Here is a 27987-nt window from a genome sequence, read left to right as displayed (position 1 = left end):
AGGGCTCCCTCCTCACTGAATACTCCTCATGTGCTTCTTTTAAAACTTTTATTCAACAATATAGAATTCTTTCAATTATAATATAGAACCGTCCATCACGATGATACATCCCCTGCCACCCCCACACCTTGGCAGAGCCTGGGGTAAGCTGGCTAACCACAGTCCGTCAGAGGCTGGGAGGGGGAACAGCCGGGAGAGTGGAGGTGGAGGAAGGAACGACTAACCAACAACCGCTTTGCACAACCTTCACATTTCCATGCTTTCTGGGTCAGGAGGAGATCAACAGGGAACCAAAGGCAGAAGAACCTTTTACGCTTGGACAGAAGGGCTGTGTTCATAAGAAGGTGAGTGCCATCCAGCCAGGCACGCTGCCCCACTCAGCCCTGCCCGGGCTGCACAGTCTGCCCGCCGTCACTCTACGCGCGCCGGTAACGGTTCTCATTCTGCTTATGGAAAATTGGGAGCAACAGCACCGGACCTGGGGAGAGACAGGAGGAGGGAAGTGAGTGTTGCAGGATGCTACCTGCACAACAAAAAGCTCCTCTGGCCCTGGTGGCGAGGAGATGGGCAGGTGCTCTGCCCCACGTCATGCCATGCCACACCACTCCCAGCCAGGCCCAGCCATCCGATCCACTGACCCCCAGGACACGGGGACAGCAGGGACCTCAGCCTGCTTTAGAACAGGCGGCAGGGCGAGCAGGGAAAGCAGGGCTGAGCAAGGCAAGGGAGAGCTGCAGTCCAGCAAAGCAGTGCTTTCACAGGCAGCCAGACACAAGTTCGTTTTTTTTTTCTCTCCCCAACCTCCTGCAGTGTCTCCCTCTGCTGTCTCAAACACCTCTAGCCCTGCTAATGGCCTCCGTTGTGTAACACCACTGCAAGAGGCACCACCTCTGCCAGAAACCTAGGGCCATGCCAGCTGAAAGGCCAGGACACACCAGGGCTCTCCTGCACAGCGTGGCAGCAGTAGCCAGATGCAGGAGAAAGGGTACAAGGGTGCATGTTCCCCGGACTCCTCCCTTCCTAGGGATGAGACATCAACTCCTCCAGCTCCTGGCTGTCCCTACAGGCAGGGCCACACTCTGGTAAGATCCAGAGGAAAGAAGAGCTGATGAGCACAGAGGAACCAGCCTGAGCTGCAGCCAAGTGTACGCACCATCACAGGAGTGGTAGTCGGGAGGCTCCATAGGCTAAAACCGCTTATTTCCCTCTGGAGGAACGGGTCACAGCTTTTCGTGCCCTAAAACCAGTGTAGGGACATGGGGAGATTCAGGGCAGGTTGTTGTTGCCTCTCTGGTCAATGCAACCAGGGAAAGATATCTGTTTCGGACCCCCTGCTAAGGAAGGCATCTCTTTTCCTCTGCTTGAATGTTCCCAGAAAGCATTTCTGTCCATAGTTCAGAGGGACAGAACTGCTGCTTCCTGAAGCGCTTCCTGAAGCATCACCTTGGAACTTCTCCATCAGGTTTGGACACTGTCAAGCATCATATGTAACCATTAACATCTTTCACCTATGGAACTTCCTCCAAGGAACTGTCTTCTTCTTCATGCCTCTTCTGCCTTGGCCAACACCTGAGAGCTAGAAGACAGGCAACTCTGGAGCACAGCAGCTTGGGTAGACTATGAGAAATGTCCACTCCTGACTTCCAATTCAATACTTGTTTAAAAGCAGTTCTGAAACTGATGTTAAAATCCCGAAACCGCCCCTACTGGTGATAGCAGAGCTTAAGAACACGAGAGAACTCAATGTCCCTCAGGTCAGGCAGCCCGGAGGCAGGGCAGAGGGAAGGTCAGAGGGCTGGGAACACTTGCTGAAGACTTAAGCAGCATCTGCAGGAGAGTTCAGGTTAGTGATGGCCCCGCAGCGTGGCAGCATCACCAACGTCAGACAGCTCCTCAGCCTGGCCACCGATAATGGAGCTCATGCACTTGTCACTTCCTGGGGTAGGAGCACACCTTCAGAGAAAGGCATCCACCTGGGCTGCGAGGAGATAAGCATGTGGGTACACGCATGGCGAATCCACGGCTTCCAGCCACACATCAGTGACATATTACACGTCTGTGACAGTCTGAGACCAGCACCTGGGCACTGGCTGTTCGAGTCCCACGTACCACAAGCACTGCCTCCCACGATGCACTGACACCTCACGCCTCCCCTGCAGCCCCACAGAGGACAGCGAAACTCTCAGGGCTGATGGCACCAAAGACTGCAACCAATAACTAAAGAGATCCCAAAATAATTCAGAAGAGGCGGGGTAGAAAAGCCAACCCGAACTCTTTCTCTTTCTGGCTATCCCACAGATTTGAGACAGCAGACGTTCAGACGTATAGATATTTATTGGTTTCAGTGAATTATACAAATGGATTGACCTGCTATCGATGTCAATAGAACTTTATTGGAATATGGAATGTAAACAGATGTTTCAAATAGAAACATTGCAACCTTATAAAAAATTAACTATTTCGACAATGCCGCAGAAGGAAATTCTGTGTTTAGGTGCTGGTGGGAAAACACTATCTCCAGCTTCTAGGTTTGAGCATCACCAGAACCACTTGATGAAATTACACACAGAACAAGTAGAGGAGGCAACTGTGAATCGTGGGGCTATAAAGCCATCGAGGGATCTGATGAAAGAACCCGCAAGACGAACCCCCCACCCCCCGCAACAGAATCGGCACCCCAGAATTCAACAAGTGGCTGACTTTGTTAAAACACTATGTGGGATCCCAAGTCCCGGACCAGGAGCTGCACAGCCCTCTCCCCCAGCAGACCACGCCGCTGTCTGCCGATCCTTCCCCTCCCTGTGCTCTCCTCCCAGGCCTCCATTCTGCTTCTCTGTCCTGCGGTGCCGGATTGAACCATGCCAGAGCTGTGCTCTGGCACAAGTCTGCGTCTGGCACGAATTCTCATGGGAGCCACGTCATGAGGTACACGTGGTTGCACACCTATCACAAGAAGTCTTGGGAGTTCTGACTTTCCTGAGCTCAGTGGGAAAGTCTGGATAATCCCTCCCCTCTTCTGTCACAAAAGCAGCCCTCACATTCACAAGTTTCCAAAGCAGGTCTATTAGTTTCTTTTCAGAGTGAGCCTTTGTCAAACACACCTGGAGGGGGGATCTCACCTCTCCCCAGCAACTCAGCTCAGTGCCTTAGTTTTAATGTTCCAGACAATCCTGAGATGCTGCTGGGTTTGTGGGTTGTTTTTTTTTTTTTGTTAAACCTCCCCTCTCCCCCTAACTCCCTGGCATTTGCAATTAAAACTGGAATTCAAGGGCCAAATTCAAGCCCAGAGTGAGCAGTAGGACTTGGACCTTAAAGCAGAGTTGCACCTGCTGACCCCCAGCCTGAATTTGGTTCACCCAGAGTCTACAAGTCAGAAAGGCATGTTTAGAAAGAGGCATGCTAAGGGCTGATGGTGGAATGGCCAATTTGTCCCCACCAGCATGGTGGGAAAGACCGGACTGAGAAGGAAGAGAAGGATCCATAGAGATGTGAACCAGAATCAGTCATGTTGAGCCCTGGGGATATCACTACATGTTTAACTCTTGCAAGACCATTTGCCCAGGGCTTTGGTACCACAGGGTTAGAGTTACATTAACCACAACCACCAGAGAGGAACTGAGGTTTATGACTCCCCCCCCAAGGTTAGATTTCTGCCGAGTATAAAGGGGAGGGAAAGGGGGGGGGGGTCCTTGGTTCATTTCCCTTCACTGTGTGACCGAAGGTTTTGCTTTTATTTGTAAACATCTTGAATTACCCGTCGTTTTCCAGTCTTCATCGTGCTGTTGTCAGGCCACTGGAGAGCACAGCGTTTTCTGAACTGGGCTGGGACTGCTCCTTCACCACTGGATCTGCAGGAGACACAGACCAGGCAGGAAGAGGAAACGGCATTTAATAAAGCGGAAGCTCCACCCTGGCAAACCCTTCCAGAGAAACTGCCTTTAAAACCCCACAGACCTGCCAAGGCTTTTGCTGAGTGGGGAGCCGAAACTTCCTCCCCAACACAAGACCCTCTCTCCAGCCCAGCTGGCCCCAGCTCCTCCGCAGACTCACAGAAATAGGGGTGTTCCATCGCCTCCTTGGCAGTCAGCCTCTGTTGATGGTCGTATCGCAGGAGCTTGTCCAGGAGGTCTAGGACTTCAGGGCTGACCAGGTGTCTGTTCTCACTGTGGATGAAGTTCTCCCAGCGCTTCCGGGAATGCCTGCAAAGGGACCTGTTGTCACTGCCCAGCTCTGACCAGCACAGCAGTACTGAGGGCTCCCAGGGAAATCACTCTCCACTTCTGGGAAGAAACAGCTGCAACAGACACTGCCTTCAGCGCTCCCTTGCACAAGCTACCACTCAGCACTTGCCAAAGGGAGAAAGCCCTCTCATTTAGGCACAGGATTGTGTGGATGTCCAACGTCTGGGAAACAGTAAGCTGGGAAGGGCGCAATACTGCAGTATCTTCTGTCTGCAGAGACTACACACCAACATACAGCAGGCAGGGTGACACCCTTGGGACCAGAAGTGCGCTGGCTTGCCAGCCTGCCTCACTCACACAGGGCTGTCTTCACTATCCCATCCAGCTCCAGTCCTTTTAGAAAACCTCAGCTGGGAGATTTTGAACCCCTCAGCCCACACTCAACTCCAGTGTTTACATCTCCATTTCTAGGATGTCAACAAACAAGAAAGGGAAGAAGCACGGGAAAACTCGTGGATCAGGGGAGAGGCAAAAGGGAAGAGCCTGTACTTCAACGACCTGCTGGGAGGCCTGAAAGCAACACTGGGATCCAGAAGATCAAAGCAGACCTTGGCTGAGAGTCCTTCAGAGGATGGACATTCAGTTCATTGCCCTCTCTGTTTTATGACATAAAAAAAAGAAAAAGCTGCATTGTACTTCTCCACTTACTGGCCCAGGATATCATTGAAGTGCGGGTCCAGTTCTATGTGGTACTTCTTGAGGTACCCATACAGTTCATCTGTGCCCAGGACCTTTGCGATGCGAACCAGCTGGAACAAAAGGCAAGTTGAAAGAGAGCAGAAGAGCAGGCGCGGAAGGAGGAGCAGATTCTGCTGGAGCAGTTACTACTGAACCTGTGGCTCCTTTCTGGTTTGATGTCTACAGACAGGACTGGGTACTGTCTTACAGCAGAGAGCTGCCCAAATGCAAGAGCTCTTCTTCTGGAAACTTCCCAGAAGGAAGGAATATCTCCCTTGAACCTCATTTTTGCAACATGCGCATAAAACAATCTCCTACACAAGGCAGTCATGTGTAAGCCCAGATGGCTCAACTAAGCACATAGCAACATCCTCCCAGCCTGGTGGTCCCATCCCCAGAACCTCCCCACCATACACATGCAGATGAACTGGTGACACCTGTCGCACTAGATAAGCCAGGTATCAAAGTCCTTACCTGGTCATAATTGTCCTGTCCATGGAAGAAAGGCTCCTTTCGGAAGATCATGCTTGCCAGCATACAGCCTAAACTCCACATGTCTAAACTGTAGTCATACATCTGAGGGGAAAAGGGAGAGGCCATCAGAAAAGAAAGGTATGCTCACCTTGGCATGATTCCCCAAGAGCAGCAGACAACCTCAGCCTTTTCACTTCACAGCAAGCCTCTTTCCAATCCCGGCAATGCCCTGACAGGCAAAACCAGACAACCCAAAGGTGGCTGAAGTGCAACCGCAAACAGTATCACCAGTTTGCAAGGAGGAGGCAGACTCTTACTTGGTAGTCCACAAGGAGCTCCGGTCCTTTGAAGTACCTAGAGGCCACGCGGACATTGTATTCCTGAGCTGGATGGTAGAATTCTGCCAGACCCCAGTCTATGAGCCGCAGCTGAACATGCGATAAAGAGACACAGAGTCAGGAGCCTCAGCACGAGCAAGCTAGGCAAAGCCGTGTCTGCCAAAGCCTCTCGGTCCCATGAAGCAAACATGTAGGCCGGGAAGCAGGGAGGTGCTCTGAGGACACGAGATGCTCTCAGCAGTGCTCCTCCTTCCCCTTGTCACCATGCTGTGCTGGCAGAGCAGACTCCAGCTTAGCGAGCTTCTCTGCCTCCCAGCTCCAAAAAGACCATCACTGCTGGGTGACTGGCTCCTTACCAGTGCCATCAGCCACAGCGGGCATAATGGTGCGTACTAGGGGACAGGCAAATACCAGCTATTTTATCCTGCCGTTTAGAGGGGCTGGGCCAGAGGCAGTGTCAGTTTTAACTGGGGGCTGGGAGCAGGAAAGGAGGCAGGAGACAGCCCACCACATCTTGCAAGGCAGACTGTCTCTTCTGTGGCCGCAGGGATGGAGGACCAGCCGTGTTACTGAAGGACAACGGACCTAGTAAGAGCTTCCCCCTTCCTTATAAATGCTGCCTTGCCTGTACAACCGCTGCTGATTCACATGGAGGGACCTGTGGAGCAGTAACTCATTTGCTGCTGCAAATCCCAGGTCCCTTAGGAGGCAGGTACACGCATCACCCGAAGAGGTTCGAGTACCACAACAGGGAGGGCAGGCTCCCTTTGCTGTCCATTTCCATGGCAGTAAGCTTGGTGCAAACATTCCCTTTGATCTAACCAGCATGTCCCAAAAGAGAGGAAGCCACTGCAGGGGAGGCAGGCTGTACTACAAAAGGAGCTTATGCTCACTGGGTGAGACTATCCATGTGTATTTCGAACAAGGGTGCACATCTCCTGCCTAAGGTCTCTGCACCCCACCACCACCACACCTCCCCAGGTGGAGACTAACAGCAGATCTGTTCTCCTCAGCAAAGACATCCAGCGTGGTTGACTGGGGAGGAGAGCAACCTCTGAGCCAGGGACTCTCACTGTGGTGCTCCTCTGATGTGGATTCAAGTGGAGGGGAGCAGACAGAGAAAGGTTGAAGGGGTAAGTACAGCTGCCCTGGCTCTGGGTACAGAGACAGCAGAGTTTCAAGCTTGCCTGGAAAAACCCTGCTTGTAAGCCCTGGTGCCATCGTACCTTTTTCTGTTGGTGGTCTATCATGACGTTGTGGGGTTTGACATCCCTGTGCATGATCCCCATGCTATGACAGTAATCCAGGGCCTGGCAGACATACACATATGTTAGACATCACCGTAACCACAGCACAGCATTAACAATATAACACAATTCTCAGCTAGCAGCAAGAGTGCCCTGTCCACGAGGAAGTGCTGCAGCCCTGGCACAAGGAACTAGCATTTTCAGCTCTTACTCTGCACGTGGCAAGCTGGCAACGAGATGGTATTGATCTCCTGTCCTACAGCAGTCACAGGTCCTGGACCTGTGTTCCTTGTAGGGTTTTGGGAGAACGTGATACAGAGAGGCATCCCACCTGGAAGCAGGCCAAGTGCTCCAACCTGGGCAGCCCCACACTTCCTGGGTCACAAAAGAAGAGCTCTTTTCCCCAAAAGGGGACAGCTCATATGTATATACAGTCTTATGGCCTTCCAGTGAAGGCTTTCATTGGTGTTCCAAAACACACTTAAGCTAGAAAGTCATGTCTGCTCATTTAAGCCAAAGCTGTGCTTACAAAAGGCAGGTGATAGCACGCAAGGAAGAGTGACACTGCTTCAAGCCTGGAGGCAGGAACCCGCAGAAGCTCTTCAGCTCTGTGACCTTGCACCACTCACTCCCCCCATGCAGCTGTTCCCCTGAGCAAGGAGGTGAGAGTGTTTTCTCAGCTTCAAGGGGAAGGGAGACCCATCCATCAACATCTAGCAGATGCACCGAGACCTCCAGTGGCACAGAAGGAGGGCACAGTCTGCAGTCATTCAATATGCAAGACATCAGTGCCAGGCAAGTAACATTGCCCTCGGGTCCCTGCTGCAGCGGGAAGCACAGGAGGCAACAGCTTCTATCACAGCAAGGCTGCAGGGAATGATCCCCGCAATGTCACAGGGACTCACAACCAACAGCAGAGTTACAGCAAATGGTGGTCATGCAATCTGCAGTGCTGGAGATCTTCAACAGGTTGGGCAAACCGCTTCCAGAGATGAAGCAGTTTGGTATCTTGCTTGTCCCAAGGCTGGATCATCTAATCCTTATCAACCCTTCCAACCTAATCCTGACGAACTTGGGCTCCCCCCAGCCTTCAGCAGGAAGGTCTTTCCCTTGCAGACAGTTGGAGCAAGCTTGGGGGTGCAGAGAAGAAAACCTCCCTTGTGATCACTCTTTCAGGTCATCTCCTGCAGTCACCAAGTCCTGAAGCACAAAGGGCTTTCCTCATCTATCCCACTCATCTCCAGGGGCAGTGAAGCTGCAAAGTGCCAGCCAAGGAGTCCCAAGACCCTGCTGAGACCTGATATGGACAAGCTGCTGCTCCAGCAGGTCAGCACAGCCCAGCCCCGGGGTTAGCTGAAACCCAGCCTAACATATCTCCCTAATGCCCTGCCGCCACCCAGGTCCTGTAGCCAGCCACTGCAGAGAGGCTGTGCAGCACGTCGCACCGATCTGCCGTGGGGCTCTGTGAGCACTTCCACGGGGAGGCGCAGGTTAGGTAAGAGGAGGTATTTAGGGCGCTCCTCATCCTTCTGCAAAGAGACAGCGATGGCTTTGGCCAGCAGGTTTCAAACGAAAATACCGGTGTTATAGCAATGCCAGCACAACCAGAAACCTCATTCCCAAGACCACATTCAGTGCCTGCAAGGCACTGACCTTGCCAATGTGTTCTTCAAATGCTCCACGTCCCTTACCCTGAGACACAGGGTCATGGAAGACCAAGTGGGCAGAAGGCACCTTCTGGGGCTGCATTTAAATACTGCAGCAGAAGAAAGCCTGGAGCAGGCAATGCCTCTATTCTGGTCTCTCTGTGGTTCTAAAGAGTCCCCAGTTCCTCATCCCTGCAAATGCCTCTCAGTGCTTGTACATGGTCTGGCTGAGAAGGAGTGGGTTGTCCTCACAGCAGCCTGCTCGGTGCTAGAGACACAGGGAGAAAAGCACAGCCCTACCCGGCTGCTAGCAAACAAACACTTCACAGGGAAGGCACAGGCCCCAGAGAATCAGATTGTTCAGAGGTGACTGACGGTCCCCAGTTTGGCTATAATGCCTGACAGCAACATGCCAGGCAATCGGATCATTTCCTAAGCCTTCTCTGGTTATGAAACATGGATTCTGCATTGGATACGAGAGAAGTAATTGCTTAATAGCACTACCCCAGTAACCCAGCTACTGCCTCTCTCATTCCTAGCCTCCACGTCCAGACTGCCGTATGCAATGCCACTCACCTTCAGCAGCTCATACATATAAAACCGAATATCAAAGTCTGTCAGGATCTGGTACAGTTGCTGAAATAGATTTGGGGAGGGAGAAAAAAAAGAGAAACAAAAATAAATACTCTAGATTTGAATTAGTTTCATTTCCTGCACCCCACCTGCCACCAAGCATCAATAACCCTACTCCAGGTCCCCCTGTGAACACTGTCACTCCTAAGGGCTGCCCTGGGTTCAGATCTGCCAGGGCTATGCACTAGGAAATCCAGAAAGGAAGCAAGAGCTCCCGTGAAAAGCCACTGGGATCATTCAGACCTGTCATGACTTTTTTCCAGCAGCAGACAGTCAAGCTGTCTGTCCAGGGAGGAGACAGCAAGGCCTTCGGAACACGCTGCAGCTGGCACAGATGATCCTGTTCACATGCAATGTCATCATGATGACTTGACATCGGTAACATTCAGAGCAGGCAGACAGGGAACACATGGGCAAGCCTTCCAAGTGCTCAGAGTGGGGCGGGGAGAGGAACATATTCACCTAACGCAGCACGGGGCTGGGAAGCACGAGGGGTAGAGGGCCTCGGAGCAGAGGAGGCTCCCCTCCCTCCCAAGACAAAGGGGAATGCAACTCAACAGCACAGAAAAGCTTGTGGGAGCAAGTAGAGCACAGCAGAGTCTCAATGAAGTGCTTGTTGCCAGCACACATTCACCACCCTCCTCTCTTCTGCGTCCTTCTGCTGCCCTCATTACCTCTGGGGAAGTGACAAAGATCCAGGCTGCACTTCAAACTCGACCATACCACCAGCACAGTCACTAAACACCTTATCATCCTGCTGCTCCCATGCCAGGTCACGACTATCCCGATATTTGCCTTTTGCTCTGTATCCGACATCGGCAGCTGTGCCAGCTTGGCACCATCGGGCTGTACTGTCGTCCAGCAAAAGCAAGGTGAGACATCAGGGCAGCGAGAGGCGAGCTGGGCCAGGAAGGACATGCATGAGACACCCACAGCAGGACCAGACCCCTCTGTCCTTTCTAACAAGTAAGGATCATCTCACAGCCCAGTTAAACCACCGGCTGCATCAGCATTGGGGTTGACTGCTTATCAAGGGCACCGCTGGCATCTCCGGGAAAAATACCATAGCAAGGGATTGAAATTCATATTCCAAGAAAGAAGTTCTGGCCCTGGATCCTCTCCAGGCTCAAGGCGAGATCCTCTTAGATCCTCATGAACCTGCCATGCTTAAAGGCTAGATCCAAACAGCCCCACCACCCCCAGTACAGCTCTGAGAAGTCATTTGGTAACATACAAGTGTCACTTACACATGAAGAGCTTAAATGGCCTCCAGGATGCAAGCTGTGTTTTATTCTCATGAGCTGGGATAATCCTAACGCTTTGGAGCAACCCAGTCAAGCAGACAAGTGAGCAGGGAGCAAAACCAACATAGCCACAAGCTACAGCAGGGATAGATTTCCTGACTTGGCTGCACAGGGCTCTGTAATGCATGTCCCAGGGCCAAGCCCTGGCAGCAGAGAACAGCTGAGCCCTTTCAAGAGTTTAATTGGCTTGCTTAAGTAAGAAACACTACAGGCAACAGAGGTGCCTAAACCCCACGTCTTTCTGGGAATCACCGCCCTGCTCAACCTCGCCTGGCAAGATCAATGCATCTGGGGAAGGCTGCTGGGGGCAGCCTCCCTCTTCACGCAACCCAAAGGCTGGGTCTCCTTTTCCCTGTATCCTGGTTCTTCTGCCCCTTGCTGCCCGTGTGGGCAGGGAAGGGATAGGGAAGAGGTCAGTGCTGCCTTTCTTCCCAGGACCACAGTGCTGTTGGTTCTCCAACTCACAGCCCAAAGCAGAGGCAGCCACTGAACAAGCAGCTTTCAGATACCCCAGAAGAGCTGCCTGCAAAACCAGCGCCTCTGACCCTCTCGCTGTGCCAAGGCTGGCGGTGCAGCTAGCAGTGCCCAAGCTGCAGTTACTTCAGGAGAGCCCCTGCCCGAGCACGCTCAGCCTCACTGCCCTGAGAAGGCTTTGACAGCAGGCTCTGAATCCCCTTCGCTCAGCCTCCCGCAGGAGAGCGGACACTTCTTTCACAGACACATCCCGAGCTCTGCTCTTTCAGCTGGCTCCTCAGAATACAATTATCAGAAACATCGCCATGGGTATCACGGCCTCAGACCCTGCTGAGAGATGTGCTCACCCCACTTGCCAGTGCTCAGGACGGCAGGAGGCCTCGGAGACCTGGGCTGCTCTGCCTTCTCCACACAGAACACGAGGAAAGGCCGAACGCGCCCTGTGGTAGCCTCCAAACCTCCTCAGCTTTTTGTGATTTTTTTTTTTTTGTCACAAATGAACGAACCTACCGTAACTAATTCTGTTAGCACCTGAGGAGGCACTGATGTGCTTCCCCTCTCCACAACGCTGACAGGAGCTACACGCTTATTCTTCTCTGTTGAGCAAGCAACGTGGCTGGCTATCTGCAGGAAGCAGCATCTGCAAAGCAACGGGGTGGCTCCGAGCAGTGGTCAGAGGAGACAGACGCTGCTTGGGAATGCAGGCTTCCAAGGCATCCTGGCTTTGGCAGCAACACAAGGGAAGAGAATCTTTCATATTTCTGCGCCTCCTACCCAGGGCAACTATTTTTTATACTAACCTTCGATAAAACACACGCAATTCCTCACAGCAACTGTGACTGACCCACTGCACGCCAAGTGGAAGGTCTGACTCAAAAGCTCTCTGTCCCCACAACCTGCTGAACATCCTGAAGCAACTTTTCATTGCTTGCCTTTTTTGCCCGTCTCCTCTTCTTCCAGCCACGAGCTTGCTAACGTTTAAGAATGAAATAGCAAACACAACACAGCACTGCTCCCGGAGCCTCGGCTCTGCCCCTTTCCTTCCTGAGGGATTTCTCTCTTCGATGCAATAAGGGCCACGGCCTGCGCAGTGGAAGGTACGCTCATCGACTACAAAATGTATATGACAGCTCATGCTGGCTGACGGACAGGTGTTTCATTTCAGGTTTGAAACCAATTAGGGAAAGTCCTTTAATTTCACTGATGACTACTGGCTTGACTGCATGGCTCTGCAGCACAGCTATGATTTAAGGCAAATGAACGTCGGTAGCTTGAACGCTCACAGATGACAACACAACAGGTCTGAAGAGAAACACTAGCCACATACACAAGCTGCCTTCCTCACACAGCAGGATGTACGTTTATTCTAGCTCCAAGCACGTTATTCCTGTGACTGCAGAACTGTCAAGTTTAGAAGGGACCTAGCCAGGTAATTTAAGACAACATAAATCAATTCTAGGGAAGTATCACATAAGCCTTCTGTTTACACACCTTACATCTTTAAAAATAACCAAACCTGCTGGAATACAATCTTGCACTGATGGCCTAGAATCGTCCGTAGCCATGGCTGAAGCCCCACGGAAGTGCGGCTCCTGCCTGTGCACAGAGAGCTGAGGAAAGCCATCAGCCATTTCCATGCGCATGCAGACAGTGACAGCTGCCCTTTGAATGGGCACAGGTTGAAAGAATTAACATTCAAAAGATAAAATAATTTTTCTGAAGGAAAGCGACTGCCAGAAAGGAGACTACTGAAAAGGAGGCATCCAAGCTTGTGAAGAACTATTTCCAACAGGACAGAGAAAAATGTAACCCCGTAAGGCAGTTGGCAACCACCTGCTGTATACAAGCTGCCCTGGGAATTGCCTCAGGAGCCCCTCATGGACCCTGCCAGTGATTTCTGAGCAAGATGTATGGTACTCATCTGTACTGATGAATCTAGAAGTCAAAACAGAGACGGGCAGATCACCAGCAGCCACCCCAAAAAGAGAAGAGGCCCCTATCACCAGGCTTAGCTCACATGGCGCTTAACTCCAGCAGAATCGGGCTGCCCAGGGAGACCAGGACTGTAGAGCAGAAGGGACAATAGGAGGACAATGACTCTGGGAGCTTTCTAGCTGCTTCACGTGTAGAGATATATATCAAGCCAAGACCTCTAACGCAAGTGGTCTCATCTATTATGTGTGCTTCCTGCTTGGCATCACTTCAGAGCACGGGAAGACACAGCTTGGGAGCCTCTGTACAGAAGATATCCACAGGCACCTGTGTACAGTAGCAGCTCTGCAATCTGCCAATTAACTGCAGCCCTAAGAGCCTCCCCAAACAGAGGAGCTCATGCAAACGTTGCTTGAATAACCCACATGCCCCATGCATGGCTGGTGAAATTTGGGTTACAAATAAGCCCTGAACATGAACAGCATTACTGCATGCCCTGGGGGGCATGCCTGCATTCCCAAGACAAAGTTATTCCTGCCTTGTACCAGCCAGCATCAGGTGAAAGCAGCAATTCTTTCATTCTTGGACTTGTACAACTATGAATCCGGACTTCCTCGAGGAGGGAGGCTTTTTCTTAGCAGCCCAGAAATGATCTGCCGCAAAACCATCCAGTTGTTTGTAATGCAACAGCCAGAGATGATGAGCACTGCTGCTTCTGCTGAGGATAGATCAATGGCTGCAGAAGAGCCTCCGACAGCTCCCAGCAGAGCTGAGAAGGCTGGCCTACCTCATACTCTAAGCCTTGTGCTGTTCAGTCAGAGACCCTGTTGGCCACCAGTCTCAAATTACTACCTAACACTCTACTTCACAAACACATTTCAGTTTTTGGGTGGTATCCTTGACAAGAAATTTTCCCTCTAAGGACACCAGAGAATGCTGCGATCATATTTTGACCAGGATACGCAAAGCAACCTCCAGCAAGGCATGCTGGTGCCTCAGTGATCTATTTCATCTCAGGCCATATATTAAAACGTTTAAGAAAGAAAAAAGCTCCAAATATAAAGTTGAAAATTTCCACAATCAGCCTTATTAAGAGTCCCTGGATCACCAGGAGAAGGAATGGTGTACATTCACAACATACACAGCACTGGAACAGACCAGCTGGTGCCCGATGAGGCCCAGACACACCAAGCCTGCTTTAATTAGCCCTGAAAGGTTACACAGAACTCCTCTCATGGCTGTTTACTTGGAGGTAACACTCTTCTCCCTGCCCAGAGCTGTTAGGGCAGACACTCCTGCAAGTTACTATTATTCTAGCCTCACTAATAAGTCTCTGCATGAGATTAAATAGCACTAATACCACCGCTGCCAGAATGGCTGCAGTCCTCGCTACCCGCTGTGTCCCACCCAGTGGGATTAATCTTGCCAGACAAACTCCGGGGGATGAGAACAACACACGCTGCCTCGCAGCACGCAGGGCTGCAGCGGAGACGGCCTGTGGGGCAGGTCATGCGGTCAGTCCTCTCCGCCAACACCAACCCGGAGTCCTTCTCCAGGCGTTCGGTGTATCTGTTGAAGCCGTATCCTAAAAGGTGCCCATCTACATAACACTCCTGTATGGACGGGAAGAAAAAAGCACTGTCCTATAATACGAAATAGAAGAGATCCCTGAAAACTGCAGGAAGGGGTGATGCCTGGCTTTCTAATGGTAACTGCTCAATTAATTTTCCACCGCTGACTTAGTAACTTAGGATAAAGATTCACAAGGGGGAAGCAAAGATACCATTAAAATAGGTGTGGTCGCTAATCACCATACAACCCTTTTGCATATCAACTCTCCTCTGCCAGCCGGAAGCGTTTCAGCAGCACATGCAGTTGTAGCTGTACTCAGACGGAAGGACCCCAAGCTTTGGAAAGGAGTAACACCACTCAAAGCTCCCCAGAAACCAGCATATGCTGCAGCCTTGGACAAGCAGAAGAGCTCTCAAGACTGCTCAGTCCCTTACTACCAGGTTCACTGGCAGTGAGAAACCTGCTCTCCAGCCTCAGCCACCCCGTGGTCCCCAGGTCTGAAGGATTCCAGCACAAATCGGCATCACCTGCTCCATCAACTGGACTGCCATAAACAGAACATCATTATTGGGTAATATGGCTATTAATTTGGGCTGAATAGATAGCACAACGGTGATTAGTAAATTTAGAGGGAGGTAAGAAGATCTAACCTGTTGGGCTTAACCCTCAAAGTTGGGAGGCCATTCAGCACGCAAGGTTTTTATTGCTTCTCACTTAGAGCCTATTTAGTAACTCCACAAGACTCTCATTTATGTGGAGGAAGGAAGGTGAAGCTGACATAAGGAACAAACCCAAATTTCTCCCCATAGCTCTCGAGAAGTATCTGACAGCCCAAGAACACAGCAATCTTAACAGAAATAGGAGGCCTCCCCCCTCCACACGCAGGCAGACTCACCTTAAAATCTGTGTTATTGATGTACTCAAACACCAAAGCAGGGGTCTTTGACTGAGAGAGAGAAAGAGAGAGAGAGAGAGTGTGTGTCATGGTTTAAAATGCCCTCTTGACCTTTCTTGGCTCCAAGGGACCTGGGAAAGCTTTGGCTTCCTGCTCAGCCCTTACTGCAGAGAGTGGGGCAGGAGCAGAACATCAAGAGAAGCACAGCCCCAGTCCATCAGGCAGGGGCAGGGAAGCTCCACTTGCACCCCACACAAAAAGACAACCCAGCATTTCGGCCAGCACTGCTCCCCCAACTCCAGCTATGAGAAAATCTGCTGGACGAGGGAAAAGGTGTCATCAGGCACTAAAGCCTTGCAGCCCATGGCAGGAAGGTCAGCCAGGACTGCCAACACTACAGCAGTGTCGTTTCCTCTCCCTGCATGCCAGCGAGCTGGTAGTCACAGACCTCAGTCAGCTGCTGGTCAGAAAAAACTTCCTGGGAACGGGGTAATTGTGGCAGTGCAGACAAAGGATATGACCTCTGGTCACCGGACAGGACAGCAATCAGAAAGATGAGAAGTGCTTAATATCCAATTGCCCTGCAAAATCTTTATGTTCCAGATGCCAGACAGAAGCTGGAAGGCTGCACAGTTTCTGCTTTCTTACAGCAGGTTTGGAAGGCTACAAGACTTCTCCCCCATCAGCCGTGGGAAACTCACAGGAGACACAGATGTGTAAAAGACTCTTGGGAACTCGGAGAGGAACATTAACTCATCCGAAGTGACCCATCTCAGGAGACCCTAATGAAGTAGATGCCAGGTGCCCCTGTCAAGCAAAGGCACAGGCACAGTGAACGCCTCATCCCAGCCAGGAGCAGAAGTCACGCCAGCCGTGTCCCAAAGGATGCCCGGGGCCGTGCCTACGACCAGCCAGGCAAGGCCACCACACACACCGCAACACACCAGTACCTACCACTGGATCCTTGACAGTGTCAATCAGGTTAATGATGTTGGTGCCACCACGCAGATTCTCCAGAATCTTCACCTCTCGTTTTATCTTCTTTTTCTTCACTGGCTTAAATAGACAAAAGCAATTAGAAGTGAGAGTCCTTTCAGACATTAACAGTGATTTCTGCCGCTGATTTTGACTAGATCCCAATACCTCCCCTATTCCCCTGCTCCCACCCTCACAAGGGAACATTTTTAGCTTCAAAGAGGGGACAGACACTTTGAACGAACTACGATTTGTCTATCTTCAGTGAAAGCTTTCCAGCCACCAGAGAAAATCAAACCACTCTAGACAAACGTAATTGTGACTCCAGTAACTGTGGTTAAAAGCACCTTGGACTGCTGTGTGGAAATCTTGGCACACTAATTCTACGTTATACATTTAGAGCCAGCGGACAAACATGGTAAGGTCTCATACCTCAGCTTTGTTTACCAGCACAGAACAGTTTTTACTTCTTGCTCCCAAGGCATTTTTCCCAACAAGCACTTGAATCCAGCAAAACGACAACCTGAGAGTCTTCAGCACCATGATTTCTAGTAAGCTCAGACACTGCTGTACTTAGCTACGTTCAAGTGTTTCACAGCCACCCTAAGAGAGCAGACCCAACTGCACGGCATGCCATCGCATCTGTATACCACGATTATTTTTAAAGCACGCAGACATTTTAAACAGTTTTGGACTCCTCTTCAAATCCATGCAGTCCCAGGAATCCTCTCTGTAAAGTAAGCTTTCTCTGGACATTGCCCTGCACAGAGTGACAAAGAACAGCTGCTCCCAAGGCAGGGGCCTGGAGGTTGGATTAGCTTTTACACTCTGCTGATCCAGCGGTTCATTGTAATGAAAAGGAACGATCATTTCTGTAACTCATACACTCCCAAGACAAATTTAGCTTTGGGCAGCTTAGAGCAGCAATGAAGTGAGACTTTATTTAAGCCTTGGCTAGTGACCAGTGTGGGCATCACCAGTTGCATACCACTGCTGGCTCCAGCAGTCTTCCTTCACTGCAGAGCTGGGACGGCTCCTGCTGCACTTCTGGTACTGCTACAGAGACATCGTACAGGGACCAGTAAACCTCTTACACTACCTGTGAGGTTTGCTCCTGGAAACATGCTTTCCCGGTCATTTAGCTTTCTAAGACATTCACCATCCAGCGTACAGTCCGGTCTGTGAGGAAGGAAGTAATGGAGAGCAGCAAAGAGGTAAGAAGCACCTTACCAACGTGACACAAGTTACCAGATGTCAGCAGCTTCGACTTTCTACACAAGAGCTCAACAGCTTGTGCTCCCTGTCACCTCGCCTCTGCCACAGCCTTCCGTGCTCTGACAAGGGCTGCGGAGCACCGACGTGGCAGCTCGCGCTCGCGTTACATCATCTCTGATTTCAGGCCACTCAAAGGAACGTACATGCAAACGGGAGAAGGAACCAAAGGTTTTCATATAGTCAGAAAACATGTCATTTATCTAAGTGATAAAACATGCTGTCTTTCTAGGCTCTCCAGGTAGCTTCAGACTCAAATCCTGCTCTCCTCCTCTTCCAAGTTAAAAGGCAGGAGCTAGACTTTCAAGTCAAAGTATGAGTGAGAATCTCAGCCCTAAGCAAAGTGCCAAAAATAACACCTATACTGGTACAGGGAGCGTCAGCACCTTGTAAAGCCACTGTGGAAAACGGCAGCAAGGTCCGCCACAGCTGGAGCAATGAGCAGCAGGCTTCACTGGGAAGGGGGCAAGAAAACAGCTTGGGGCAATACCAAGACACGCTTGGAGCTGGCACAAGGTTAGACAGACATGGAGAAGGAGCCAGAGCAGGGAATGGAAATGAGCAGAGGTGAGGGCTACAGTTCTGAACCTGAGATGAAGATGCTTCATTAGGGACTAATTTCATTGACGTCAGCATGGCGATGGACACCACGCTTGCATCGCCCACATCCACCGATATTACCAGAAGGCAAGATGGAATTAGAGGACATAATTCAGTTACTCTGTTCGTCCAGCAAGGCAGATGCATACACAAGCTGTTTTCTAGGGACCTTCAAAGAGGGAGCTCAACCACTGCCATCCTCAATGAGCTCACTGAACTGCCAGGCTGTCGACAGATTCCTGCACGCATCAGAGCCACTCTGCTGTGACATTTGCACCTGACTGGGAGCTGAAACAGTGCCTGAACACAGCCAAGGGGACCCAAAGGCCACTCTGAAAGACCATTTCCTTGGCAATGCAGCTATTTCAAGGGCCTTTTGCACTAGCTAGGTAGGGAGGATACACCTCAGAGATTTCCATTTCTCCTTCCACAGCAACCACCACTCCCACTGGGGAAGAAGAGGTCTGCCCCCACCACATCAATTCTACGCGCTTCCACATTTTTCAAGACTGGAAAAGGATGCCCAGCACGATCCCTGCAGAAATCTACCCACCACTCCCCTGCAACACACTTATTGAAAGACACGAGCAGACAGCACCAATGACTGTTGGAAAAAACGAGAGAAGAAGGTTAGTTTTTTTTTAACGAAATGCCTGCAGATAGTTACCAAGAGCAGCACCTCTAACATCACCCAGGGGCGACACTTTGGCAAACACTGTTTCAGCAAGAGGGAGAGTTAAGAACTGCTTGCATGTTTTCCTGCTAAATTACAGCATCACAGAGCTTGGTCAAGGCTGTCCGCACATGGGTAAACTAAAACACATCAGGCATGGGCCTGGGAAAGGGTCTCCCAAGTGACCGAGCAGCCCTGCTCACTGCAGCCTGCCCTGCTGCAGGGGTGCGAGCTGTGCGGTGAGCGCGCTCCTCCTGGCTGCAGACAATGCTCACGATGGGGCTTTCTGCCACTAGGGAAAGAGGGATGTGGAAGGGAGAAACGCCACGGGCTGAAACCTGTCACCTCAGAGGAAAAGTTATTGCCCAGAAGTTTCCCCCAGAGAACAATGCGGGGGAATAAAGGATCTCCCCAGTTCTGCAGGATAAAACAGGGGCAATCACTGGCCTCCGTACCACAACTTCCACCTCTCAAGGCTACCCAACAGCACGCCATCACCTACCCACACGCCGTGCTGTGCCCAAGCCACGCTACTCCAGCCACGGCTCTAAGCGCAGTCTGCCTCCCAGGAACACTTTACTGGAGCTCGGTTTTTGCACAAAAGCTGATTCCAAGCCTAGACTCTTGCATTATCCCACCTGGAAACTCAAACACCTTGGTGCAAGCCTCTCCAACACACGGCCACTGCTGCGGGCTGGCTGACCAGGGCAAGCCGGTCACAGCCACGGGAGCTCTGCTCGCCCCGGCCTCAGTACTGCCAAAATCACAGGCGATCGGCAGCACAGCCACCGAGCACCAGGATTAAGCCTGGGTCGCTACAACTCACAGCCACCCGATCTGTCTGTCCAAGGGTGTTGACTCCAAACACACATGGATTAAATATGAACTAACAGGCTATTGTGGCCTCCAACCATCTGCCTCTCCCAGCAGGAATGGCTTCTAAGACACCAGCCATTGCAGCCCGAGTATTTTAACTGTACTGATTTAAGGCTATTTTATTACTCGAGGCTAGGCACAGTGGCATTTCAGGTTGTGTCTCCTACATGGCTCAGTCCGCTCTGTCCTGGGAGGGCTGTTTCCCACAGAGTAACGAGGCAGCTACCTAGGCACGATTAACTCCTGAGTTTGGCCAGCCTGTGTTTGTCAGGCAACGTTTTAGAAAGGTGCCGACTCCAACTCCATCTGTTCCCACAGCAGAGGCATTTCAAAGCTTTCTTCTGAGCTGGGATTCTCTAGCGGCCAGAATGAGTCAAACCCTCACTGCGGCCTTTCCCTCCGGCAGGCACCCACGGAGTCCCTCCGAAGCACCTATTTCCATGAAAGCCATAGAAACTGGGCAGCTTGGAGACTTCTGTCGCATGTGGTTGAGACTGGCCAACCAGTGCAAAAACTGCTGGCGGGGAGGGGGAGAAAGGCTGACAGACAGCAGAATTGCGTAAGGCTCGTTTCCATAGGAAACCAGGCTAAAAGACATGTCTCAGTTTAACCGTGTCTACACTGGGAGGGGTTTAATCACTTCAACTGCAGCAGTACCCTCAGAACAACACGGCTGCCTAGCACTAGCCAGTTTTCCAGTTTCCCAGAAGATTGCTTCTTTTCTTAGCCAAACCAGAATTCAGATGGCTGCAGGCAGTGGAGACAAAACGCCCAGCTCGTGGCTGTCCAACGCACCGAACACACAGAGCAGAGGGCCGAGCTGACCTCCAGCCAGGAGGGTGGTCTCCCCGGAACCCAACGGTTCTCACTTCACTGTCCCGGCCGGTCCTGCTTTGCTGCAGGTTTCCTGCCCTACCAGCCAAACGGATCACACGAGGGCGCTTCCATCTGCTTAAAGTCAGCCAGGGCAGTAGAGACCGCGACAGGGGCCAGTGCCACCCCAACACCTTCACCCAAAGAGGTCGGACAGCATCACGAGGTGCCGTCCCGTGCCAGAGGCAAGAAATGGCATGGGGTAAGCAGCTGCTTTGCAGACAGGTAGATACAAAAACCACCTCTCTGTGTCTGAGAGGTCAGATCCTGGGTCACTTACTGTGAGATCACAGACTTGTAAGCAGGGAAGGAGTCCAGCTGCAGCAAGCACCAGCTGGGAGCATTAACATTGTTTGCTAAAATAAACCTTTAAATACAAGACGGCAACCATCACTTCCTGTCTTGAACAAATAGACGTCTGCCTGGTTAACCATCTTTTTTGGTTGGTTTCTAAAGCAAGCGAGCATGCATCTGCCAGATTCTTCAGTTCCAGCCATCCCCAACAACCTGGGAACCCATCACTTGAATTCAAGAAAAGACAGAAATTTTTTATCCCAAATTTCACAATGAAAAAGAAAAACAGAGACCAGGAAAACGCAGGAAATCCAAGTTCGATTCAAAGCATAAAAATAACTTTCCATTAGCCGAAAGCAGGCAGTGCTGCAGCACATGGGTGCTGCCAGCTAAGGAGCACACATGCTGCTCTGAAGGAGTCACAGAAGGTGCTGGGTTTTACCCAGCAGGTGCTCTGAAAAAGAACAGCAATCAAAAGATACAAATCCAAGAAAAACAAGTCATTTATTCCACCACACAATAATAATAAAAAGTCTATTCTTTGCCCACCAAACCCAAATAGCTCAGAAGCACCCCAATACTTGCAGTGAATGAACAGGTAAATCTCACCAACACACAAACACCAGCAGAAGGCTTGAGCGGCATCCTTACAACAGGCTTTAAATGTTTAAAAGTTGGCACCACAAGCTTATTTGTCTCTAGCAAGTATTATTGAAAGGATCATCGTAATCAGCCTATAAAGCCTGATGCCAATTGCTCAATAGGAAAATAGGCTTCAGAGCAGCAGTGCTTATTTTGTGAGACGTCAGATGGGAAACCAAATAATTATCTTCAAAAGAGCTACGAAAATCAAGGAGCCCACTTGTGTTAATATTCGGAAGATGCAAACAACTCACAAAATTCCATCTTTGCACCTTACAACTTCCATCACAGGAATTCACATTTTCCTATCCCAAGCTGCTCTTGAATTTTACAGGAGTCAAAAACAAACACACAAGCAACAAAATCCCCAGGCTGAAACTACTGAAGCACTTTTGCTTTTTAATTCAAGTTAGGTAAAGCATACCAGCAAGAGTTTTGGGGGCAGCACCTTTCTTCCCTGTCCCCACAGCGCATCCCTGAACCAGCCCTTCTGGGGCTGCAGGACTGCCCTCCACGCACCCAGACCGATGCAGTCAACTAGAAGGAGACACACAAGGATCAAGCCCTGATCCCTACTGCCACCGTTTCAAGGAATGAGAAGCACTCACTCGGGCTCTGCCCTAGGACACTGCAAACAGACACGGTGCTGTAACTCATCCTCCTCCTCACAGGAGCTGCAGTTTTGCAGCTCACCAGTTCCCTGTGGCAAAACGCAACCGTGAGAGTCATCAGCTGCATCTCCAGGCTTCCGAGAGACAGTTGGTACAATTTCAGCTGGTCCCAGCTCCGCACAAGGCTGGACTCCAGCTACTGACTGTGCCAAGCTCCGTGTGGGCAACTGGTGCTTGAAACAGAAGAGTTGTGCACGCTGCTCTCTTGCAAAAGGGCTCACTTCAGTACTGACAGAGGAGGAAGTGGGCTGGGGAGAGCTGATTCAGTGAGTACAAAGGCAGGAGAAGCAAGAGATGCAGATAGCTACCAGGAGCAGGGATTGAACGGCTTTGGTGGTGGAAGGTCAGTGATGCAGGCAAGAGCTCCAGCCCTGAGGGACCAGCATCATCCTATCGTATTTCCCTGTGCAATCCCTACTGCACACCACTCATTTCAGCCTCCACCCAGAGCACACCAATATACGAGGGCTCTGAAGCTTTTAGAGACAGTAGAAAAATTACCAAAGCCGCAGGGCTACCTTCCCCTGAACGATCCTCCAGCTACTACAGTGATAATTTGAGTTCAATTCTGAAAGGACCTTGCTGCAGCCCCTCGTCTGAGCAGCGGCTCTAGAGGGTTCATACAACCCAGAAAGGGGAAGAGGGGAAAAACAAAAACAAGAAAGAATGCACTTGTGAAACTGCGTACATGGTTGAAAGTTTCAGCTAATGGACTCAGCACAGAGGGACAAAAGCCACCAGAGGAGAAAGGGACCATTTAACCACTGCTGCAGAACCTCCGCTCCCTCTCCTTGCAACTACGCTCTCTTCTTAACCTCGGCCTGTTTTGCCTGCTCAGACAGCGACCATACGTGGAGACAAAAGTCTCTTTATGTGGTGGGTTTAACCCCCCACAGGCAAACAGACTGTACGTAGACACACACGTGCATGAAGCAGGAAGGATGACTCCCGTAGGAAGCGGACAATGTGGATGCCACAATCTCCACCTTGGGCAGGCGTTCAGGCGGGTGATAAGCAGTGCAAGAGAAGGGGCTGTGAGGAACACTGCAGTTCAGCTGTGGGTAACTCACTACAGCGTTCTTGCCATGAAGAGTCACCCACAAAAGTTACCAGCCAAGTGGAAAGGTTATCTTTGGCTTCGAGAGTGCAACTCACAATGCTGTCCACATCTCCTAGGAACACTGCTTTTTACCCCAGAAGAGTAAGGCGCAGGAGAACAGGAGGCTGCAGGCACTCTGGAGCATCCCTCAGATGACTGAAATGGGGAGTTCATCAGAGGCAGCACAACAGCTGGAGGCTGACCTCAGCAGTCCTCCAAAAATCTGCGTGGTTAAGATATGAAAGAGTCGAGATGTGCTTTGGGTACCCGCACTGGATGTAGACAACACACAACTCACTGGACACAAAGATGTCTTAAGCTTCCTTAGCACATGCAAAGAAATCTCGGGCCTCATCCTGGAAGCCAAACATTAGCATCAAATTTAAGCAAGATGCAAAAGCACATAGGGCACATTCACACATTCCCTCTTCCTGGTCTGGCCCTCCCCTAAGCATGCAGGAAGCATACCCGCAGCTGCACTGCGGAGAGCCAGAGCAGAAAGCCCTCAGGAACCTCCTACACCAGCTGCAGACAGCAGGAACACAGCTGCCTCTATGTCCCTACCAACGGTGAGGGGTAGGTGCAGCGCTGAGTACTCCACTGCATGCCAAGGTGACTTCAGCCCCACGGTGCTTCCCCCCCGCCCCAAATCTTTTCTCTCTGGATAGGTTGAAAAGCTGAGGAGTTGCCCTCTGCCTTGCTTCTACATATAAAACTTTTTGGAGGATGCTGTCAGAGGGTATCTGTGGGGTAAACCAGAGCTCCTGCTCCAGCGCTTGGTGGCTGCTGCCCTACACGGCGCAGCCTGACAGCTAGCAGCAGTGGAATGAGAAGGAACCCGTTCATTTTTTTTTAAAGGACTGCAGAATTTTCCTGGAGAAAAAAAAAAAAAGCCATCACTAAGAGCATTGCATTTTCAAAGAAAGGTACTTGACCTTATAACACTAACGTTACAGTCACCTGCACGATCTCAATTCCACTCCTTCACTGACACGTCATGGTCACAACCAATGGCACAGTCACAACCCATTTTCCTGCCGGATTACGCCTGGACCTGTACTTGGGGTAGCAGAACAGAAAGGCAATGCCAGGGAATTGGGAAACATGCTTTATACAAGACCAAGCTGCCTGGGGCACTGTGATACCTATCAGAGCCATTACCTCCCTGACCTTGTCCACTGCTTAAGTCATCACAGCGCACTTGAAGAAACGAGGCATTCAGCTTCCAGAAGAGGAAAAGCAGTTTATCTTGTTCACCCAGCGCTAGACTGGGACCTATGCTCTAGTCTCAGCTTTGTTGAGGCTAAGGGACTTGCCCCAAGTCACACAGGAAATCTCTGTGGCTCAGTTCTGCATCTGAGAAAGAGTGATAAAATTTCCTGACCTCTCTGGAGGAGGGTACAAGATGTTCAGGTACCACAACACCAAAGAAGGGGAGAAAAACGTCAGAGGAAGTACTTGCTACATGCTTACTCAAGCTCGGTAAGGATAAGCTCCTTCAAATAGCAAGGCTGGGAAGAGGTACCAGTCACCTCACGAGGCACAGATATTAAAATCACTCTAATGCATAACAAATTGTTCTCTCAAAGAACCTTAAACAGAAAGGAGTGACTGCTGAACAGCCACATCCACCAGCCAGCAACTGTCCCGCCCTTTTGTCCCACCCCTACTGCCGCACACAAACCTGGGGACTCGGTTGCATTTCCCACCTCAGAGAACCCAGCCTGAATTACAAGGAACAGAGACGCCCAGCTGATTTGCTAAGGCTCCACTGTAGATACATGTAATTACATTTGCAATTAAGTTTGAGTCTAGCTACAGGAAACCAGAGGCACTTTCCACAGTTCAGAGTGATGTTATTGCCACACTTTGCAGGTTTTCATAATGTATACAACATGGTGCTCTGAAACTCGCTTCTCACTGACCCACTTTCCACCGAGAAGAAAGTTCGTGTTCATTTATCTGGACTTTCTGCTTTTCCCTGCTTACTCGCAGGAATGCTGTCTGCATGTTAATGCAAGCGGGGGTAGCCAGGGGAACTGGTGGGAACACTCTCCACGTCAAATCTGGGCCAGCCTAGTCCCTTGCTTACAGGGCTTTAAGGCAACACGTAGAGGCCCCAAAGAGAAGGAGCACCCAGCCACCCTGAGATGACTCTTGCCGGCTGACTCACAGCTCAGCGCTTACAGGCTCCCTAGAGATGAGTTTGGCAGCCACAGGGAGAGGAGCATCGCTCCAGGGGAGGCTCTTTAGGCTGGTAAGAGGTAAAGAGGAAGATTTCTGAAGACCTTCCCTGCAGTCTCTCTACCTCATGGTGCCTTTTTATGTGGGCCGAGACCTGGACTCCCAGAAAACCACAGCAGTCCCAAAGAGACCATCAAGGGCTCCAGAGCGGCATGCAGAAGTGCAGTTTCCTCAGCCTAACCACAAGCCATCCTGCCATAAAACTCAGCTCTGCGCTGGCTACCTCTGACTACTCTCTCTCTCAAAACACATATTGTTGCTTGACCTACTTAAAAAAAACACAACAAATGAACAACAACAACAAAAACCACATAAAGCATCCAAAGGTGGGGGAAGCCCCAGCAGCATTCCAGGAGAACTCAGCTCTGCAAGGACACGTGAGCCTTTTTCCTCTGCGTTGCCACCAGGCTCAGCCACAGGGCTGTCCCTAGCAGCTCACCAAGCCACCACCTTGACCGCAGCTGAGGCAGGGATGCGATTAACTCTCCCAAGAAGCAAATGGGAGATCGCTCCTTGCCTAAGAGCTGTGGCTGGACAGACCATGACAAGCTTCCCGCGAAGCCGAGGATGTTCCCAAGGAAGCAGAACAGTGAGCGAGTGGGGAAGCCACAAAGTGAGCCAGCCAGCTGCGCCATCGGAGTGGACCCAGCAAACGTCTTCGGGCTTCAGCCCAGCGCAGATGTGTCCTAGGCAGCTGCCAGCCTTGGTGGCTGCAAGGGCAGGTTGAGCTCAGAGCTTCCTGCACTTCGAAGATCGACACGTGCTCTCGGGGAACAAGTGACAGGTGGTGCTGGTCCAACAATTAACAACCACAAGTGTCATCCAAGACAAAACCAAAAGCACCTCAACTCTAACCTTTAGTTTCTGTGTTTGTTTTTGTTTTTTTTTTTTAAACACAGTTTGCTGCTAGGACAGTTACCACAGCTCTCTGACCACACTGCTTCTGTGACAAACACAGGTAACCCCACACTCCAGCCACCCCAAACCACAACCCGTTACTTCTGCGTGAAGGCCCCCGCATCCCGATCCCACTAGGGCGAACACACCAGAATAACACGCCACTGACGCTGCCAAACATCCAACGGTCCTTTTTAGTCTCTTCAGGTTTTCACAATATTTTTGGCCTGTCTGCAGGGAAGTTCTCTCCCATGTAACAGATCCTCTAAAGGACGGAACATACAGTTTTGTCTGCTTTCCAAGCACCCCCCGGCCTCTCTCTGAGGAGGCCGCGGCCTGAGCGTGCGAAGGTTGCATGCCAGCTGCCTGGAGGTTAACAGAAGGATTCCCCCTCCGAGCTTCGCCTTCCTGTTGACATGGCAGTCTCTGGGCTGTTTGAGACAAACACTGCCAGATACGATTTACCAAACGCAGGCAGCACATGCAGCGCTGCTCAAATGTCAGGGCCCCGAGCATTCCTCCTCCAGAGGAACTCTCGGCCCACAGCAGACTCCAGCTACGCCAGACAGCAGGGGCGAAGGCATCGGAACATCCCTCCAGCACGGGGGACACTAAACCCGTTTCCAAACGCACCCTCCAGCACCTGAACACCCACAACGAGAAAAAAAAAAAAAAGAAAAAAGAGTTTTGGGGTGAAGGGCAGGACCCCACAGCCCTCGGCTCTGCCGACCCAGCTCTCTCCCAGCCCCGGCAGCCACCCGGGACACTCACCTTGAGGATCTTCACGACGACCCTCTCGTTGTTGGTGATGTTGATGGCCTCGAAGACCTCGCTGTACTTCCCCCGGCCCAGCTTGCGCACCAGCTGGTAGTCGTCCTGATTGCTGCGGGCACCAAGCACAGAGAGGGGGAAGGACGGGGAGAGGAAGGCGGCTGAGGGGCGCCGGGGCTGGGCAGGGGCCGCCCCTCTCCCCCCGCTCCCCCCACCCCCCCCCCGGGAGCAGAGGCCCTGCAGGCCGAGGGGCTGCGGGGCCGGGGGGGGGTCCCCGCGGGGCGCTTTACCCCCAGCTCGGGACGTGCGCCTCGTAGTCCCAGTACTCGCGGCTCCTCAGGCTGTTCACCTCGGCGTACACCCGCGCCCGGCTGCCGGCGGCCGGGCCGGGCATGGCGGCGCCGGGCGGCGGCTGCGGGAGGAGGAGGAGGAGGAGGAGGAGGAGGAAGGGCGGGGGGGGTGGGGGGCGCGGGGCCAGCGAGGCGGGGCGCGGGGCTGCGGGAGGGCGGCGGCGGCGGCGGGGCCGGGCCGGGCGGGGCGGGGCCGGCCCCGGGGCGGCGGGCGCGGAGCTGGGGCCGAGGCCGGGGCCCGGTGCCGGCGGCTGCAGCCTGGGCCGGCCCCGAGCGCCGCGCAGCCGACCCGGAAACGGCGCCGTGCGCCCGCGCC

At 51.7% G+C, this 27987-nt stretch overlaps 1 protein-coding gene across 4 annotated transcripts; it reads right to left on the bottom strand.

Annotated features, from left to right (window-relative positions):
* Positions 1 to 34: 34 nt before the first annotated feature.
* Positions 35 to 27772, bottom strand: CSNK2A2 (casein kinase 2 alpha 2). 4 transcript variants are annotated; one of them, XM_083852314.1, is made up of 12 exons: positions 27612 to 27771; positions 27322 to 27433; positions 16389 to 16490; positions 15435 to 15485; positions 9201 to 9260; positions 6958 to 7041; positions 5711 to 5821; positions 5394 to 5495; positions 4890 to 4990; positions 4051 to 4199; positions 3755 to 3848; positions 35 to 478 (listed from the first exon to the last, which is right to left on the bottom strand). In XM_083852314.1, exons 1-11 carry the CDS (start codon positions 27713 to 27715, stop codon positions 3772 to 3774), a joined length of 1053 nt encoding a protein of 350 aa, XP_083708440.1. In that variant the 5' UTR covers positions 27716 to 27771; the 3' UTR covers positions 35 to 478; positions 3755 to 3771. The 4 variants fall into 4 exon arrangements, with proteins under 4 accessions (XP_083708440.1, XP_083708439.1, XP_083708442.1 ...); XM_083852313.1 differs by lacking the exon at positions 35 to 478 and having other exon boundaries at positions 2316 to 3848; XM_083852316.1 differs by lacking the exons at positions 35 to 478; positions 9201 to 9260 and having other exon boundaries at positions 2316 to 3848; positions 27612 to 27772.
* Positions 27773 to 27987: the final 215 nt, after the last annotated feature.

The sequence above is a fragment of the Anser anser genome (assembly GCF_964211835.1).
Source record: "Anser anser genome assembly, chromosome: 11".
Taxonomy (NCBI): Eukaryota; Metazoa; Chordata; class Aves; order Anseriformes; family Anatidae; genus Anser; species Anser anser.
The sequence above is the reverse complement of the archived record's forward strand: the minus strand, read 5'-3'. Positions and strand labels throughout refer to the sequence as shown.

What these genes read in the sequence shown, in the direction of transcription:
- CSNK2A2 (XM_083852314.1), bottom strand. Translation starts at nt 27,715, where the DNA reads ATGCCCGGCCCGGCCGCCGGCAGCCGGGCGCGGGTGTACGCCGAGGTG. An exon ending in AGCTCCTTGTGGACTACCAA is followed by an intron (nt 5,496 to 5,710) that starts GTAAGAGTCTGC and finishes TTTTCCCCTCAG; the next exon opens with ATGTATGACTACAGTTTAGA. An exon ending in GACAGGACAATTATGACCAG is followed by an intron (nt 4,991 to 5,393) that starts GTAAGGACTTTG and finishes CTTTTGTTCCAG; the next exon opens with CTGGTTCGCATCGCAAAGGT.